At 37.4% G+C, this 16,825-nt stretch overlaps 1 protein-coding gene across 1 annotated transcript; it reads right to left on the bottom strand.

Moving 5' to 3' along the window:
- Nucleotides 1-2,937: 2,937 nt before the first annotated feature.
- Nucleotides 2,938-4,709, bottom strand: LOC107089498 (T-cell surface antigen CD2-like). The gene has a single exon (XM_015382330.1). It carries the CDS (start codon nucleotides 4,479-4,481, stop codon nucleotides 3,480-3,482), a length of 1,002 nt encoding a protein of 333 aa, XP_015237816.1. The 5' UTR covers nucleotides 4,482-4,709; the 3' UTR covers nucleotides 2,938-3,479.
- Between the last annotated feature and the right edge of the window lie 12,116 nt (nucleotides 4,710-16,825).

The following is a 16,825-nucleotide window of genomic DNA, read 5'->3' as shown; positions in this document are numbered from 1 at the left end:
GAACAACCAAATGAGCCCAAGACAGATAAGCTTATTAATGTACTTGTCAAAGCACATACAAAATTTATTTTGACATCCTTATTTTATAAAATAAACAAATGCTACCCCAAAAAGAGTTTAACATAGAAAACATCACTTAGTAAAACAGAACAAGGTCAAAATAGTACAGTGGAGCTCTTTCAATTCTTTGTTATAGTTTTTGGCAATATCTTGTGCAGTACTGTGTAGGTTACTGTTTTTGAGGAAGAAAATTTGATGAAAATTTGTTAATTCTTAATTTATTAATATTTTCTTCTATAAGCAGAAAAAGACAACTTTCCCATTTTTTTTTATCTTTTATCTTTTATATCTAACTTTTGCTTTTGTTATTTTCATCATTTTATTTCTCTTACATTTGTTTTTGACACTTCAAAATGCTTGTGTGAAGCGCACTATAAAAATATTTAGTGTTACCATTTTAACGGCTACTCTCAAGCTCTGGGTAGAACACGTAGTCTGCTCATTGTTTTTGGGTGGAAACATAACAGTTTGTAATTCTTAAAATTTGCGCAAGCATTCTTTGTAGCCCACCTGCAACACACCCATTTAGAGCCCTCCTAATTAAAATTTTTTCAAAATTAGGCCTATGTGTGGAAAAACGAGGACAACAAATCTTCCTGAATGTCATGATTTTTCTAAGGCTCGGACCCACATGCAATGAAGCCAAACAGAGACGCAGTATAAAAGTTCAACAGGTTTTATTGAAGAGTATTTTGGTGTTTGGTGCAGAGTTCCTCCGAACTCTGCTTAGCCGGAAACTGGAAGACGAGGGGAAGACAGACTGTTAGATTCAGGCTCTGTGGGAAATTGGAGTTGTTAATCTTGAAGGAGAAAATTTTTTGCCGAGAGAAGAAGAGACTCTTAGACTCCAGTCTGTCTGTTGGTCTTCCAGAGTTTGTTTGATTCGGTGGAGGGCGAAACAGGGTTTACCCGGGACTTGGACGGAGTGGAATGATGCAGCCGCTGGTTGCAACTCAGTTTTCCTGTGGTACTTGAACGGGTCGTGGTGAAGATGACTTCCTTACTCAGAGAGTTATCTCAGCGTGCTCAAAGGTGGCTGGATCCAAACCTCCTCCTCCTGAATCCGTTGCTCAGTGTAAGACTGAGTTGATCCCACTTGGGAGAAGGCGGTCCGAAAAGGTCCAGTTTGCAGGAAGGCTTCCTGCCGAAAGGCAAAGAACAAACAAAGTTGAGACTCAGGGAGAAACAAGCGCTCAGCAAACTCAATGTGATCTCAGCTTGGCTAGAGGACTAAAACTCAAAAAGCAAAAACTCAGATTAGACTCAGCATAAACAAGGCTTGGCTAGAGTACCCCAAACTGGCAAACACTCTGGCGTCGAAGTAGTGGCAACCAGCAGCTTAAGAGCAGTCCGGTGATGAGGCAACAGCTTGCAGGTGTGTGAGGAGGCGAACCGGAGCCAGGCGCCTCCTGGTGGTGGAAGGGAGAAAGACAAAAGACAAGACAAACAGACAAACACAAAAACTGGGATCCTGACACTGAACAGCTGTTACCACATACATACTTGGTTTTGGTAGCTACTTCCTGTGAGGATGCTTTAGCACAAATAAGCAAGAAAACACTGTTAAACACTTATACAAAATACCAGAGACTGGAGTGGATGTACAACTAATTGAGTGGCCATATTTCAAAATTGCAATAACATTCAGTTCAATCAGAGGGTGTTGAGCCATTTTACAAAGAAGAATTGGCAAACATGCAAAGCCATAGATGTGGTAGCAAACCGCTGAAAACCAAGTGCAGTTTAAATTTCAGTTAAAGGTGTTTCTAAAAATAACGTGCTGAATTCAAAGGACCGACACACTTATCAGATTGTGAAAAATTGCTTTGTAGATAACTGTAAAAAGAATGCAGTATGTGTTGATCTAATAATCACATATATTTTATAATTATATTATGTAAACAAAAATAATAATTATAGTATACAATACTTATATTACATCATAATTCAATAATATTTAATAATAATTGAATAATTTTGGCACAGCATTTTGCAAACAAATAAGAAATAATTCATTCTTTATTTCTGGCTTTTCTGGTAACAAAACATGAGTGTGTCCATATGGTTCTACAACACACTTGTAACAATGCAAAGAAATCAAATATGCAGACAACAATCCTAAGTTGTTTCTAAGTAAAGCCAGATGCTAAGAATTAAGCAACAAAGATCGCCAAGATGTCCAGCTGCCCATTGCTAAGTCGTCCTGTTATCAGTGCCTTTTATAAGTGTGGCGCACGCAAGGTTTAAACCAGGATGAAAATTTCAGAAATGTCTCAGAGTATTAAAAACTAGTTAATGCCTAAATCTGGAGCCTATTTATTACTTATTTTAAGGCAGTTTTTCCTGAAAAGGGAGTTTTAGGCTGGTTAATGTGCCTCATAAAAATAGATTTTTTTTTTCCCAAATGTTTTTCATTATAAACTCTTGATATAAGGTTATCTCTATCCTTTTTTTGTAAACTTAAGGTAAATTTATATAACCTGTGAAGCTGGTAAGGATTTGTTGATCTATATTAAAACATTAGGAAGGAGTAAAACTTCCTGTTTAAGACTAAGTTGCCTATTTCTAGAATTCATGATATGATTAATTTGAACAAACATTGATGTTTTCTTTGGTTTTCCATTTGTCATGTTGCCTGATTTCCTTGTCTCTAATAAACAGCTGGGTTTATTCTTCAGTTGGTTCAGGTTTCTGTGTTTCTGTGCTGGACTGTTGCTCCTGTACTTGTCCCTGTAAATCTTTGACTTTCATAAAAAAAATACAACCATTAACATAGATGTGCCAATGTCCTGGTTTAGAAAACAATCAACAAACGCAAGGCATTTACTTTTGCAAAGATTTTTTTTTATTTAAAAAACAACACTTGGTTTATTTATTTATTTATTTTTTTTATTTTACAGGAAAATAGGAAGTGAGAAAATCAGTCCCTGACTATTCCAACCACAATTTCATTTTCTCACATATTAAATACAAATCAAATGTCATATGTGTCAGCTGCTGTGAAGAAAAAAGAAATAAATATGTACAAAACACATTAAAGGTTCAACAGTATTTTCCTTTAAACAAAGTCCTTTAGGGATCCACAGATATGAAGAAGAACGGGCTTTGGTAGATAGAACTCAAACTGAAATTCAACCCTGAATACAATATGATGACTGTGGTGGGAAATTAGCACTGCTCTAAACACACGATCACTACAGTGAAAACAATAGAACACTGGTTTATTAAGAAAAACATAAAATAAAACAAATTGCTTCAACCCATATCACTATATAAAACATTTAATGTCAGCAGTCCCACAGTATTTACAAAAAACATTAATCACTTTCCTTTTCACAATTATGCTATTTGGATTTCCACTATATCCTCATTGTTCAATCACACTTGGAACTTTTTGTAGTTAAATGAGGTCTTCAAACTCAGATGTTTAGTGGCTTGGCATTCTTTGTCCTGGGCTTCGGCACCGGAGATGGTTGTTGCCCTGTGGCAGCTGTGGACAGCTGTAAAGGCTTAGTCTCTGTCTCAACATCAGGCTTGTATACGGCTCTTGGTGAAGGCTGTGGATTTGGAGATGAACAGCTCTTCTTATTGTCAATGTTCTCATATACTGTGCTACACTCAGGCTCTCTCTTGTTTGCAAAAACTATGCTGATTCTGTCCTCATCACAGACTTGCATTTTGGTTTTGGTGCGTCTGTATAAGGAGCATAAAACGATGTTAACGATAAGCAAAATAATAACCAGAACTACTCCTACAGCCATCACTCCCAGAACAGTTTTAGTTTGAAAGCAAAGTGTCCCCACATTTTGCTTTAAAACTTTGCATGTCGGCCAAACAGCCTCACTGCTCTCTGCGCTCACTTTATTTGCCACACTACAAGAAATGCTGCTCTTCTCTTTCAGCTGGCTCAGTGAAATGGTGAGAGTTTGTCTGGTTTCACTTGGTAAGGTCTTTTTATCAATAGTCCAGGAAAAAGCCAAACCCTCAGGCTTGGCAACTTGACAGCTAAGCTTAACAGTGTCACAGCTATAATGCAGTTGAGGCTTCGATACTTTCTCCATCACACATAGCTGACCAGTCCAGTTTTTAGCCAGAGTGTTGTTAAGATGCAGAGCTTCTACTCGGTAAGTCCCAGCATTTTGCAGCTTTACATTCCTCAGCAAAAAAGATCCAGTTGTAGTGATGTTTTCTGGTTTCCCCACAGTGATTCTGCCTTTCTCTCTGAGAAAAATGATCGTGTTGCCATGAGTCCATCTCAGAGTGTTTGACTTGGTCAGTCCTTTGTAAAAAAATGGTAGAGTCGTACTGTCCCCAACAGCAGCATATATTTGACAGGTGCTGCTATTTGCAGTTGCAAAGCTTATCAATCCCAACAAAAGTATTTGACCAAATGTGGCAAGAAAATACATCATCCTTTGCATAAAATGATATCCTTTAAGTTTACCAAACGTCTTTCAGGTCCTGATGGCTTCTAAGTTCTGATCAGGGCAAAGTCTTGTAAGGATTTTCTGTTTTTCGAAAGCTTAGATATATGTTACTGAAAAAAAACTCACTTCCGATCCTAAAAGGGAAGTGCATCTTAAGCAAGACGGGGTCAGTTACTCAAAAGTCTGGATTCAGTTTCCAAAAATGTTCTGTCACCATCATGTGACAGCCTACGTACTCACCAAAACCATAACATGGAATCACTCTGTTAATCACAAAACCCTTTTGCCTTGCCAAGTCAATCACATGTTCATATTGCACTTTAACAGAATTAACCAAAGTATTTGCCACATCTTTTCTAAATGTACATGGTATGCATCGAAATGTCAATGCATGCAGCTTACAACAGTGAATTGGCCAGCTTACAACGGTGAAATGAAAATTTCCATTTACAAAGTGCAGCAGTGATCAGAATGTAAAAATTGTAAGAGAAAAAGTAAAAGTTTGATTTGTGCAGATTTTTTTCCACTCCTGTCTCTGTGCCCCACATCTGAGTGGGACAGATGATGAAAAGTTATTGAAAAAAAAAATTAAAGACAACCTCAGCAGCTTTAAAGTAAAGCCACGCTTCACGAATCTGTGCAGCATCTCTTAAACTAGAACAGATAATATTTATATGTCTCTATATGAGAGGTGATTCTTAGAAAGGGATCTGTAAAATTTGTCAAAGTTTTTCTTTTTCTTTTTTGATAGAGGGGAGAATGATAAACTGCACTTACTTGCACTTTCTGCCCCTTGTTATTTAGTTTTTTTCGTGAGGCTCAAAGAGGATCACTATTTAATATCCATTTTCTGTCCACCTGATGTTTGTTGAATTTCTTCTCTCTCGACGAGTGATAAGCTGCGCTTTCTACTGTCCCCTTTTGTTTTTGCAAGGATCAAAGTATGACTTGTTTCTCCATTTCTTTCCTCCTGATTTCCTATCATGGGTAAAGTATTCTTTTTTTTTTTTTTTTTTTTACATTGATGCTTTATGCACTAGTCTGCCCCCCTTGAAATATATGTGCTGTGCAACAAACCTGACTGTTTTCCCATGCAATTGACAGATTTGATTTTGTATTTTCCCTCAGCGGATGTGTTTTACTTTTTTACTGTGTCTGTCTTCCTGTCAGACCCAGGAAAGTACTACTGAATTGCTGCATAGTGTGACTAAAATAGACCTGGGGTATATCGCTTTCAGAAAATCCTGTCAGGTGTGTTCATCCCCATTGATTCTTAATGAGGGCTAAACACCACAATCTAGTCTGACGTGTTTTTCTGTCAGATCAGACAGAAAATCTGATTCGGTGTGTTCAGGGCTTTAGGTAAGTTCTAAGAAATAAGCTCAACGGTAAGAACAAGGTCCAGGCAATCAACAGCTATGCCTTGCCAGTAACCAGATACCCTGTTGTGGTACTGATTTGCCCTCAAGAGAAAATTCAGGCTACTGATGTTAAAACATGGAAGCTAGTTAACATGCATGGTGGATTCCATCCAAATTCCAGTATCCACAGGCCATACACCAAGCATAAAGAAGGATACGGTGGCCTAGTGAACATCAGAGTTACCATTGTAGATGAAACATCCAAGCTCCAAGGATGCATCAGGAAGATGGCACCAAGTGATGAAGTGCTTAGTGAATGTCTTTCAGTGGAAGCTGGAAATGAAGGAAATGGAGGAACACTCATTAGAGGAAAAAACCCTGCATGGGATGTACCATCGACAGATAGCTGAAGTGGCTGATATGAGCAAATCCTAATATGGGCTGGAGAGGACCGGGCTGAAGGGCAAAACAGAAGTACTAATCATGGCAGCACAGGAGTATGCCTGAGTACCAGAGCAATGGGGGAACAGATCTATATAGTGGTGGTATAGTGCACAGAAGCATCTGCGCAGAATACACCTGGAGACCCGTGGGTCAAAATGGGAGCCACCTCCAAGAGTGCGGAGAATGATAGAGCTATGTTCCTGTGAGACTTCCAGATAGTGACAAAATGGTTGTGGTCAACCAGCCAGACATTATGATAATTGATAAGCAGCAGAGGACGGCCTCCGTGATCCATGAGGACATCCATACTGATGCAAACATTAGGAAAAAAGAACAAGAGAAATTGGGGAAAAACCAAGGCCTCAGGGAAGAACTAGAGAGACCCTGAATGTTGAGGGCAAATGTAATGCCCTCAGCTGGAAGGTGAGGGCAATACCCCAATTGGGGGAGTGGCGTTCTAGTGGTTAGGGCATAGAGCTTGGAATCCTGAGGTTCTGAGTTCGAGCCCCAATCCCACAGACTGCCACTCTGGGTCTCTGAGCAAGACCCTTAACCCCACTGTGCTTCCCAAGGGCATGGGTAAAGTGCAGAGGTAAATTTGTCCGATGTGAGCTCAATAAAGTTCAACTATTATTATTAATGGCTATGGTCATCAGAACTCTGGTGCAGTAACCCCCAACATTGGAGAAGGGGCTTCAACAGATACCTGGGGAACCATCAGACATCATAGTCCAGAGGTGTGGAATGATAGGACAGCTAAGATACTGAGAAGACCCCTCAAGCCCCCAAGCCTCTGGTAGAGAACCTGACCTTCAGATGAAGGAACCGCCCACCCCACCCAGGAGACTGAGGGGTGGGTGAGAGAGCAATTTCTTTTTTTGTGTGTGTATTTTTATACACACATGTAATTATATTAAACTCTACAGTGCCAGACAGGAGTGATGAAATGAGAAAGAGATATAAAAATGAAAGATCTTCCAAATGAAAAAGGCTGTTACTTAGTCTTTCATTTTGTAACACACTTTAATCCAAAGCCTCACTACTGCATGCAGTTTTAACAATTTTCTTTTGTTTAGATATGGTCTTAATTTATTCAGTTAAATTCAGTTTATAATCAAAGCAAGAAACCATTCAATTAATTCATTGCAGCTATTCCTGTAAACTGTTGTCATTATTTAGAGAACAACCAGGAATACCTATATAACTCTACGATCCAGGCTATCTCCAACCCTTCAGAGTTGAACCATCTTGGCATAAACTACATTTGAATGAGTTCATTTTCACCCCCACATGGTTTCATTTCTCACATTAGCAGTGAGTCACACTGTTTCTGTAACTCTCCGAACTTTCAAAGACATCCAAAGCATGACGAACACCTGCTTCTCCAAGCTTCACCATCATTACATGTTTTCCCTCCCTGAGGGGACGGTTGGATTTGCGGTGTCAGCTATTCAAGGAGTGCAGAGTACAAAGACAAAGACAAGTACAAAGCAAGGCCTTAAATTCCCATCTTAAACAAAGAAAATTTAAAAACAATAAAGGTAATAAAAAAGTCTGCTAAAAAAGTTCTACTTTTTTGTTTTCATTCTTCATAACTCTGTTGTATGTAGGCAAAAAACAATGAAACCAGTTCATAAAGTTTCAAAATTGAAATCTTGCAAACCCTTCAATAGACATTGCAATGCTTTGAGCCATATTTTCATTTCCCTATTCAACATCATGCTCTAGTGTGATTACAGAAAAAAAAAACTAAAGGTCAGCATCTTGACCCTGTAGCATATGTTTCCCTTCAAATTCAGTGTTTCTGGAGCAGAGCCAGTTCCATGAAAACATATTATTGTCCTAATACGCTCAGACTGCTCAGTGCTGAAATAAATCCTGGACATTTTATTTGGAATGTTAATGGAACCACTCAGTGAGAGTTAAATCATACTTCCTGCATCCTGTTAAACTGGAAATATTTTTCCACGGATGAATAAATCTGGTGTTTACATCCCGGTGCTCCAACATGAAAGGTGATTTACATAATCAAGAAGAAATATGATGATTGATATCTTTTTTTTCCCATTAGACTCATAAAAAAATCAAGCTCCTTAAGCAGTATAATTCACTGGGCCAAACTTTAGTGGACCAGAGGAGACAAACAAGCTTAGAAGGAAATGTGTCCGAGAGCTGCTGACTTCTGCTTTTTTAGGCAATGGTTCCCGTGTGGCGATTTTGCATCATTGCGTCACATGAGCTTGGGTGCATGGTGACAGAGAACTGACGACATTGTGGCATTCTTCATAAATGACTTGCAATATTTTCCAAGCTTGACCTTTAAGGTTTCTTAACATCTCGTGACTGCAAGAAATTATTTTTAAATGATGTACTCAGACTATTATTACTGCAGTCATTGTGAGTGAAATCATATCACCCATCAGGCCAAATGATTTCCTACAGATAAAGTACAATACACTTCTAAGATCAAATACTTTTGTTAATCAATGCCCTTCTCAGTTTATTAGCTTCACAGACACATCTAAAGAGGTTAATTGGCCTTGCTTCCCTTGTCCCTTAATTTCTGGAGCAGGGAGCCTGTCTGGCAAGCTGATGTTTAATTCAAGGCCCAGATGGAGCCCCAGCAGCCTGACTGGGAGATCTTTAATGATCTCTCTCACCAGACATGGCTGTGGTTCTGGATGGCCCCAGGGGATAAATGGGTCTGGATGGTCTCTTCTGCAGTCAAAAGAAAACCAAATGGTATTTTTTTCTTCTTTACTTCTTCATTTTGGATAGGCTTCGTTGATGATGTTGTCAAAAGTGTTTAAGATGAGCTTAAATGCCCCAAAAACTCATATTTGAGAAATATAACTGTAACTTAATGGGACTGTTGTGGTCATATCCCTCAAAGACATCTATGACATTGCAATACTTTTTGTTTTGACAGGCACACATTGCGCTCAAGCTCAAGTTTCAAGATTAATATTCTGCAGTGTGACATCACTATGTTGTCAGATTGCCATTTGGCCTGTAGACAACATTTAGGAGTAAAACTTTATGAATGAATATGCATTACAATTTAGGTCTATCTCATTCATTTTAGTAATTAATTTTATCCAAAAAAAAAAAAACACGATTGATGATCTGTAACATCTGTATCACATAGCTCGAGTAACTTACTAAATATTTTAGTAATAGATAACAGTGTTGATATTCTTATCTATTTAATAAACTGCGTATGGCTATTTGCAGTTTAGACTTTCTCTAAAATGTTAAAATAGCTGTGAAAAGCCCATCTGCACTGCTCACAGGGAGAACAGTGAGAATATCATCCCAAAGACCTAACACATGCAGAGTGAGATTGTTTTACATATTACCACAGCCTCAGCTGGGATCAGATATCCCTAGTTATTGGCCCAAGAAATGCAAGCATTTCATCCTATAGGTAGACTTCCTAATTTGTAAATTAAGGTATTAAAATGTAAAAATAAATAAATAAATAAAAATGATCATGCTCTTAAAGAGACATACCCAAAAGTTCCTGTAACTCTAAATCCATATATATAATTATCTTCCACAACACAATCTGTTGCCTGAATAATAAAATAAGTTTAGAGCTTTTGGAAACTTGTCTTGTATCGCAGTTACTTCTCATTTTGTAAATGTGTGTGTTTCATTAAAGAAACGTTTTATAAAGGTCACACACCAAATGAGAAAACCATTCATATGTTTAAAGGTATAGCAACCATAACAATTATGAAAACAAATATTTATGCAAATTTTACACACAAAAAATATCAAATTCTTTGAGTATGGAAACATTTAACCAGCAGAAAAACTATTGAGCTCTCATGTTAATTTGGACCAAAATCATTTAGGATGTTTAGGATTCTGTGAACGAGGAATAAAAGCACTTCTGCAGATAAAATGGATCCAACCTCATTGTAGCAAGGTTCACCTAATAAAGTGGCTGAGTAGTATATTATATCCTTTAAGTATATACTACCATATGCTGACAACTGCAAAATGGCTTTTGTCCATCAGCCCAAGGGGTGACCTCTTTTAAAACCCAGTGGAGTCAAAGTGATAATAACACATGTGACTAGTTTTTTCAAGCATGCTCTTTAAACCTAAAAAAAAGAAACACCCACAAATACAGAAAAAAATCCAAACCATAAAAAAGACTTTTAACATGTCAACATATTTCAGATCTTCAAAAGCTTTCATAAATCATATTCATTTTAAGTAATAGTCACAACCTCTACTTCCACAACATGGTGTACGGATGAAATCCAGGCCTTTCTCTTTTGACTAGGTTCAAGAGATCACAGTCTATGTTTCCTCCTGCATTACACAAGGCTCTAAATTGTCTGGTTTTCAGGGTGCTGGTTGTAGGGTGTAAGGAGGGGTGGTTCTGCGCTTCAAACATATTATAAGCTGCAGCTTATCATTGTTGACTGCTCTGGAGCCGCCACTGAGGAGGAAGCCACTTATATCATCTTTGTTTTGGTAGGGCCCAGCTGTTTTTGCTCACTTGGTCTGACCATCTATCTGCCGAATCTGGCAATCTTTGATGTGCAGTTGGAGGAACTGACCCCAAACCCTACCTCCTATCAGCCTGCAGGAGTTCAAGTTTAAACAATTGAGAGTGATTGTAGCCCCCCCGGCATCTGGTCTCTGTATGCTCTCACTGGCCGTTTAACATTGGGGTGAATGCTTAGGTGAGGTTTATGCAGTCACTAACTTTGGACATATGCACCACTTCATTAGGTTCATATACTTATATTGGGTTAGGCTGGTTTACAGGGAAATCTAAACCACAACAATTACTGTTAATGCAAACAAGGTTTTGATATCCTTCAAAGCCAAACCTAAGCTAATGTAAATTAAAAAAGTAAGACAGCTGGAAACCCTAAGAAAACACTTGTTTGCTGAGTCATTTGCCTGAAGAATATCCTGTCTGATTTTTTTTTTTTAAGACTAATGAACATTTAACCCACCACAGATGGTTTTTAACACAGTCTTTTCTTTATGCTGTAATGAAAACCATTAGCGATAGCACACAAGTGCTCATTTTTCTTCTTTCTTTCTTTTTGCTTTTTTAAATACAGAGGGCTATCAGCCAAGCTGCAGTAACTAAACAGACTCAAGAGGAGACATAAATCTTTCCTAGGCTAGAAGTGAATAAATTGTCAGTTGACAAAGTGCATTGAAAAATGTATAATTAAATAATGTCTGCAAATCACAAAAGACAGCGTCTCTTGCATTCATTTTTATGGTCTATTCTTTTTTTTAAATGTAGCATTGCTTGCCTTTTCTCTTTAAAACATTCAGAGACATGCACATTACCATAGTACTGTATAATATTGTTAAATAATTTGTTCCTTGTTTTAACGCTGTGCAGAGTTTGTAAGGAGGACAGGATTGTGTTACTCCTTATGCATGGGGCTCCACTGATTTGGCTACAGAGACTTAGATGTGTGCACATGAAACACAGAGATGTAAAGTAAAACGTAAATAACAGAAGGTATTATCTTTTTTTTAACTGTGATTTGGATTTGTATTCAGCCTCCATCAGATTTTTTTTAATCTTTTTTTTTTTTTTATCTTGTAGCAAAAGTATTCTAAGTTGAATTGGTGTGGGAAATTGATATTGTCTTTCCAGTGTAGATTTGGTTGTATTCTCGGGCTAGTTGTCCTGCAGAATGATAAATTTCCACCCTGGTCTCAAGATCTTAGCTGAGTCTAAATCATTTGTGTGTCCCAGATTGGCCTGTGGCCCCTGCATCTAAACAGTATGAGGCTCCTACAACCATGTTTCACCATCTGGATGATGAGTTCAACAGAGTTTTCTACTACATATGATGTTTTACATTTAGATCAAAAAGTTCACTTCTGATTTGACAAGAGTTTCTCTAGAAATTTTTTTGGGGGGCTGTATCGTGCTCCCTGTTCTATGGAAACACTTTTAGAACGACCCCTTCCTGTTTCAACATGACTATTCATCAGTTCCTAACACAAGGTCCATACTGAAAGTACACAAATGAACATGTTTGGTGTAAAACACTTAGATTTTTTGCAAACCACTGCCCAATGATGCACAGGGGGATTTAAGGTGGTTTTGTTTCAGGAAGAGTAAAGAATAGAGTTAAAACAAGGAACTGAGATGTAATGATTTCAAAATACTGATTGAACAAATAAAACTACTAAACATTAGCTAAAAGGTTAACGTAATAGAAAATTGATCAAAATTATATATATATAATTTATCTTTTACTTAACTGTGGTTAACTGTTAACAAAAAGAAAAGTAATGTAAGGGAAACACAGCAACATGGCAGCAGAGAGGCCTATGCAAGTTTACAGTGATGGACCTACAAGCGTATTGTTTAATAAAGAACATGGCATCTGAACACCTGAACACCACTAAAAGTTTCCCATTCTTAGACTTGTTTTTCAATGAATCATTTGTGTTCTCCCAAAATGCCTTATGTAGACACAATGTTGGAAACCCAAAAACTTTTCAAATCCAACTGATCTTGCTTTACGTGGTTGGGATCTAAACCTTGAGGAAATAACTTCTGGTAGAGTTAAAGCTTTTATGAGCTTATTCAGATTTAAACCCACATTTCTTAAGGTTAGGATGCAAACTGAAAAAATCTAAATGTAGATAAGTCATTTTTTATTATTATATATCTGCGTTTGTTCTTGAATTGAGAAGGTAAAAGAGACATTTTGCCAATGGAACAACATTTTACATTTAAAATAAAAAAAAAACACAATTGCATTGTCTTATTTCAAGTGCATTTTATCTAATTATCATATTTTAAGAGTAAAAATACTCATTACATTGGCAAATCATCTCATTTACCTATTCAAATTAAGAGTAAGTACATTTAATTTAAGAAGTCTGTACTTATTTCTAGATAGTTTTTCCAGTGTGCACGCTTCTGGCAATATGGTTTTGTGCCAGCTGACATCAGGAGCACTGTGTAACCAGATAAATCCCACAGTTTAACAAAGAAAATGAAAATTTCTGCTTTAAAAATTGAACCAAAATTGAGTAGGTTTGAACTTTTGCACTGCAAAGCTTGTTTTCTTCAAATTGAAAACATAAATATTTCATAGTCTATAAATTATAAAATGTAGTATATTAGTATAAAGGTGGAAATATGGTTTTACTTTGACATTTCTAGGTAAAAATACATTGGTAGATCAAAAAGAAAAAATCACAAAACTATAAATTTGGCAGCCCAAGCTACATCTGTACACCAAGTCTCTCATCAACGCTTATTCCTTCCTCTGTCTTCCACCTGGCTTGGATTAGCTCACATGAAGACCGGATGCCATTTTCTCCACCTTCTTTGAACATATTTTAGCCTTTTGATGTAGGCTCAAGTGTGAGAAAAGATAAAAGGAAATAAAACCTACTCACACAACAGTGAGAAAGCCATTGGTCATGTCTGTCAGTTGAATCTGATAGAGCAATAGGAATGCTTTGCTAATCTCAGAGACTAGAAATGTTAGTCTGGCTCTGGATCCAAATGATCAAATCTGGACATGTCTATTTGGGAACTAAAGATTCCTCAGAAATAAAGATAAGCCATAGGAAAGCAGCAATTGTAAAAGTGGCTATTTTTCTTATCCATGTTCTTTGAAGTGCTTGCTCAGTATCAGATGAGTTTGTTTCTTCACTTTAAGGATAACGATGATGAAATCTCTCCAGAGAGGAGCTTGGATCAGATTAAACAGTATCATGCTACAGAAACAGCAGACTTTTTTCATAGGTTTAGCAAAAATTATAGATATTTGGAACATAATTCTTAATTATCACAACAGCCAGCTAGCATGGAAGAGTTGCTTCACAGAACTGAATGAAGTATTTGATCAAAGTTTCTTAGTTTAAAAAGTTTTGAAAAGAAAAATGGTTTCACGCAAAATTTAAAAATTCTCAATTTTGGTCAAAAGGTTGCGTCCGTCTGTCCATCATGACTTCCTTCCTTTGAGCCTTAACCTCCTTTCTTTCTTCCTTTCTTCCTTTCTTTCTTTTCATGGCTCGTATTTAAAGCTTCATCAATGTGTGAATATTTTGATTTTGGAAAAGTCTAGTAGCTTGACAGAGTCTTGCATTAAATCCATCTAATTAATCACTTTTGTTTAGGGTTTTTGTAAACAACTGCTCCAACTATCCTTATTATATGTACATCTTTGAGGTCTATCATCAACTACACAAAGACAGCAGGCCTTCAGTATCTTATGAATACAAACTAAGTTTCCATAAAGCACAGCTTGACCTCAAATCAATTTTAAAAAGGAGATGGTTAACACCAATAAGAGGTCTTTCTTTTTTTGTCCTCTGCCAGACTTTGCATTTATTCAAGCAGCTTAAGGCATCCTGCTGGGCTGCCTTGCATCTCGCAGCGCAGCTGTTTGTGGATGCAGAGAAGCAGAAAGAAGGTTATTCAGCTGAGCGCAGAGATGGAACCATTCTGTTAGTTACATTAAATCCCCTTAGCTCCATATCATACTGCAGCATCAACCATGCCAAGAATTGCATGAATAGTAAAGCTTCTGTGTTTGTGTGATTGGTAGTTCAAAGAATTGGAGATCTAGCTGTTGGAATTATAATTAGGTTAGGTTATTTCTTGATGCAATTGCAGTCAAGCAAGAACGACAAAGAACATATAATTCCAGGTAAACAGTCATATGATGAAAGCATTGTTATTTGATGCTCCGAAAAAAATTGAAATAGTCAATTATTGGGACTCATGTTTTGTCCTTTTTTTGTATCTCTAATTGAATCTAATCAAATATCTACTTATTCTCTGTGTATGTGTATTCATTTATTTTATAACAACAATATTTGTTTTAGAAGGCACTATAGATGCCAAAAAAAACACCAGATTAACTACTGGAAATATCTTGAAATGTTCTTTTGTAAGTTTTTGTTGCATGAGGTACCTGAATAATCACTTTGTTTTTTTCAGCTATTAATTGGCAAAACCTATGGATGGCAAGAATTATTTCAAATAAAAAAAAGGCAAAGTCTCCAAATGCAGATGAGACTTTAAGCAAAATAATGGACAAGCCTCAATGCCTAAAATTAGCCCACAGGAATTGGCAGTAAATTGTATATCACAGTGGTCAAAATTTTTAAATATAAGTTTGGCTGCTTCAAGACCGATAAGCTCATGTGAAGGCAGTTTTATGTTTGCTTGCTTTTTTAATTCTTTCTTTGCTCAATAAGAAAAAAAAAAAAAAACTTGCAGTACTTTTAATGTAGCACGAATAAACTTGGTCTCCAGTTAAAAATAGAGGGCAATTCCATACAGTCTAAATAGCCACATCATTGTTTTGTTTTGAGGGAATAAAATTTTAAGGCAAAATGATTGTCATGAACAGGGGAGCTTTGGGGCTTGACAACTAAGTTCACTTCAGTTGTCAGGTGTCATCTCAGGGTACTTTACAGAAATAATCTAATCAAGTCATACTGACAGATTGTTACTACCGTACAAGTTTTCTATCAAGTGATACTTGATATTGATTGCATTAAAACGTATAAGAGAGAATGTTCTTTTTCCAGGTTCATCAAAATAAGTGGTCCTCCTAATTGTTGAGTATTCAGGTGATATGTCTACGTAAGGCCGTCCTACATGCTCTTCACCATTTTCACTTACCGGTGATGAGTCTGATATAGTTGAAAAATTCCAAATCTTCTTTTGGAAAGTAAGCTTGTATGAGCGATGCAAAAAGCAACTTTTAAATAGAGCGTGCATGAGGAGAAATGGGCTTGTGCACACTCTTGCATGGGTTTAACAAATGTTTTCTCTAGGGAGCGGGCACAAGGTTGTACATGTGCATTTTTTTTAAAGAAGAGAGGGCGGGTCTTTTAAAAAATTCGCCACCACACCTTCAAGTCATTGACTTTGCAGGATTTGCTCCTCCTGGATGAACAGGTAACAACAACAGATATTTGCTTGTGTTATATTGTTGACTATGCAGTAATACCTCGGACCTAAGCATGCATACAGTGACAGCGGAGAAGAAAAACATCCTTTTACCAATAAGAAACCCCCAGCAGAACCAGGCCCAGTGTGAGCCTCCATCAGCCCAGGCCGATGGGCTTTTCAAAGCCGATTAAACTCTGAAAAGATGGCATCACGTTTAGACCACAGCTTAGCAGCTCTCCATTGGCTCTGAGCCCCCCATTTTGGCCCACCCTGGACACTTCCTGTCGGGCCACTCCTCTCCCCTTTATCTATAAGGAATGCTGGATCTCAGTGGAGTCTTAAACAGTAGCAATTTGGATCAAGCAGCCCTACTTGGTCTAAATGTGGTGGACAAGCAGAGTTTGATGTGATGTTATCAAACGTCCTTGTTGGTAATGTTAAAAGAGGAAGGGGACTGTCTGAAATGTGGGCAGCTGCTCCCTGCCTAATGACTCGCAGTCGACTGGTAATTGTTGCCTTGGCTTATGCACAAGACTTTGTGCATTCCAGCCAGGAGTCATCATCAAAGTTGCTCCTTATTTAGGGATACCTTAATCCTCAAA

Source organism: Cyprinodon variegatus, unplaced genomic scaffold (genome assembly GCF_000732505.1).
Source record: "Cyprinodon variegatus isolate N-32 unplaced genomic scaffold, C_variegatus-1.0 Scaffold255, whole genome shotgun sequence".
In the NCBI taxonomy this organism is placed as follows: domain Eukaryota; kingdom Metazoa; phylum Chordata; class Actinopteri; order Cyprinodontiformes; family Cyprinodontidae; genus Cyprinodon; species Cyprinodon variegatus.
This window is presented reverse-complemented; position numbering and strand designations above follow the sequence as displayed.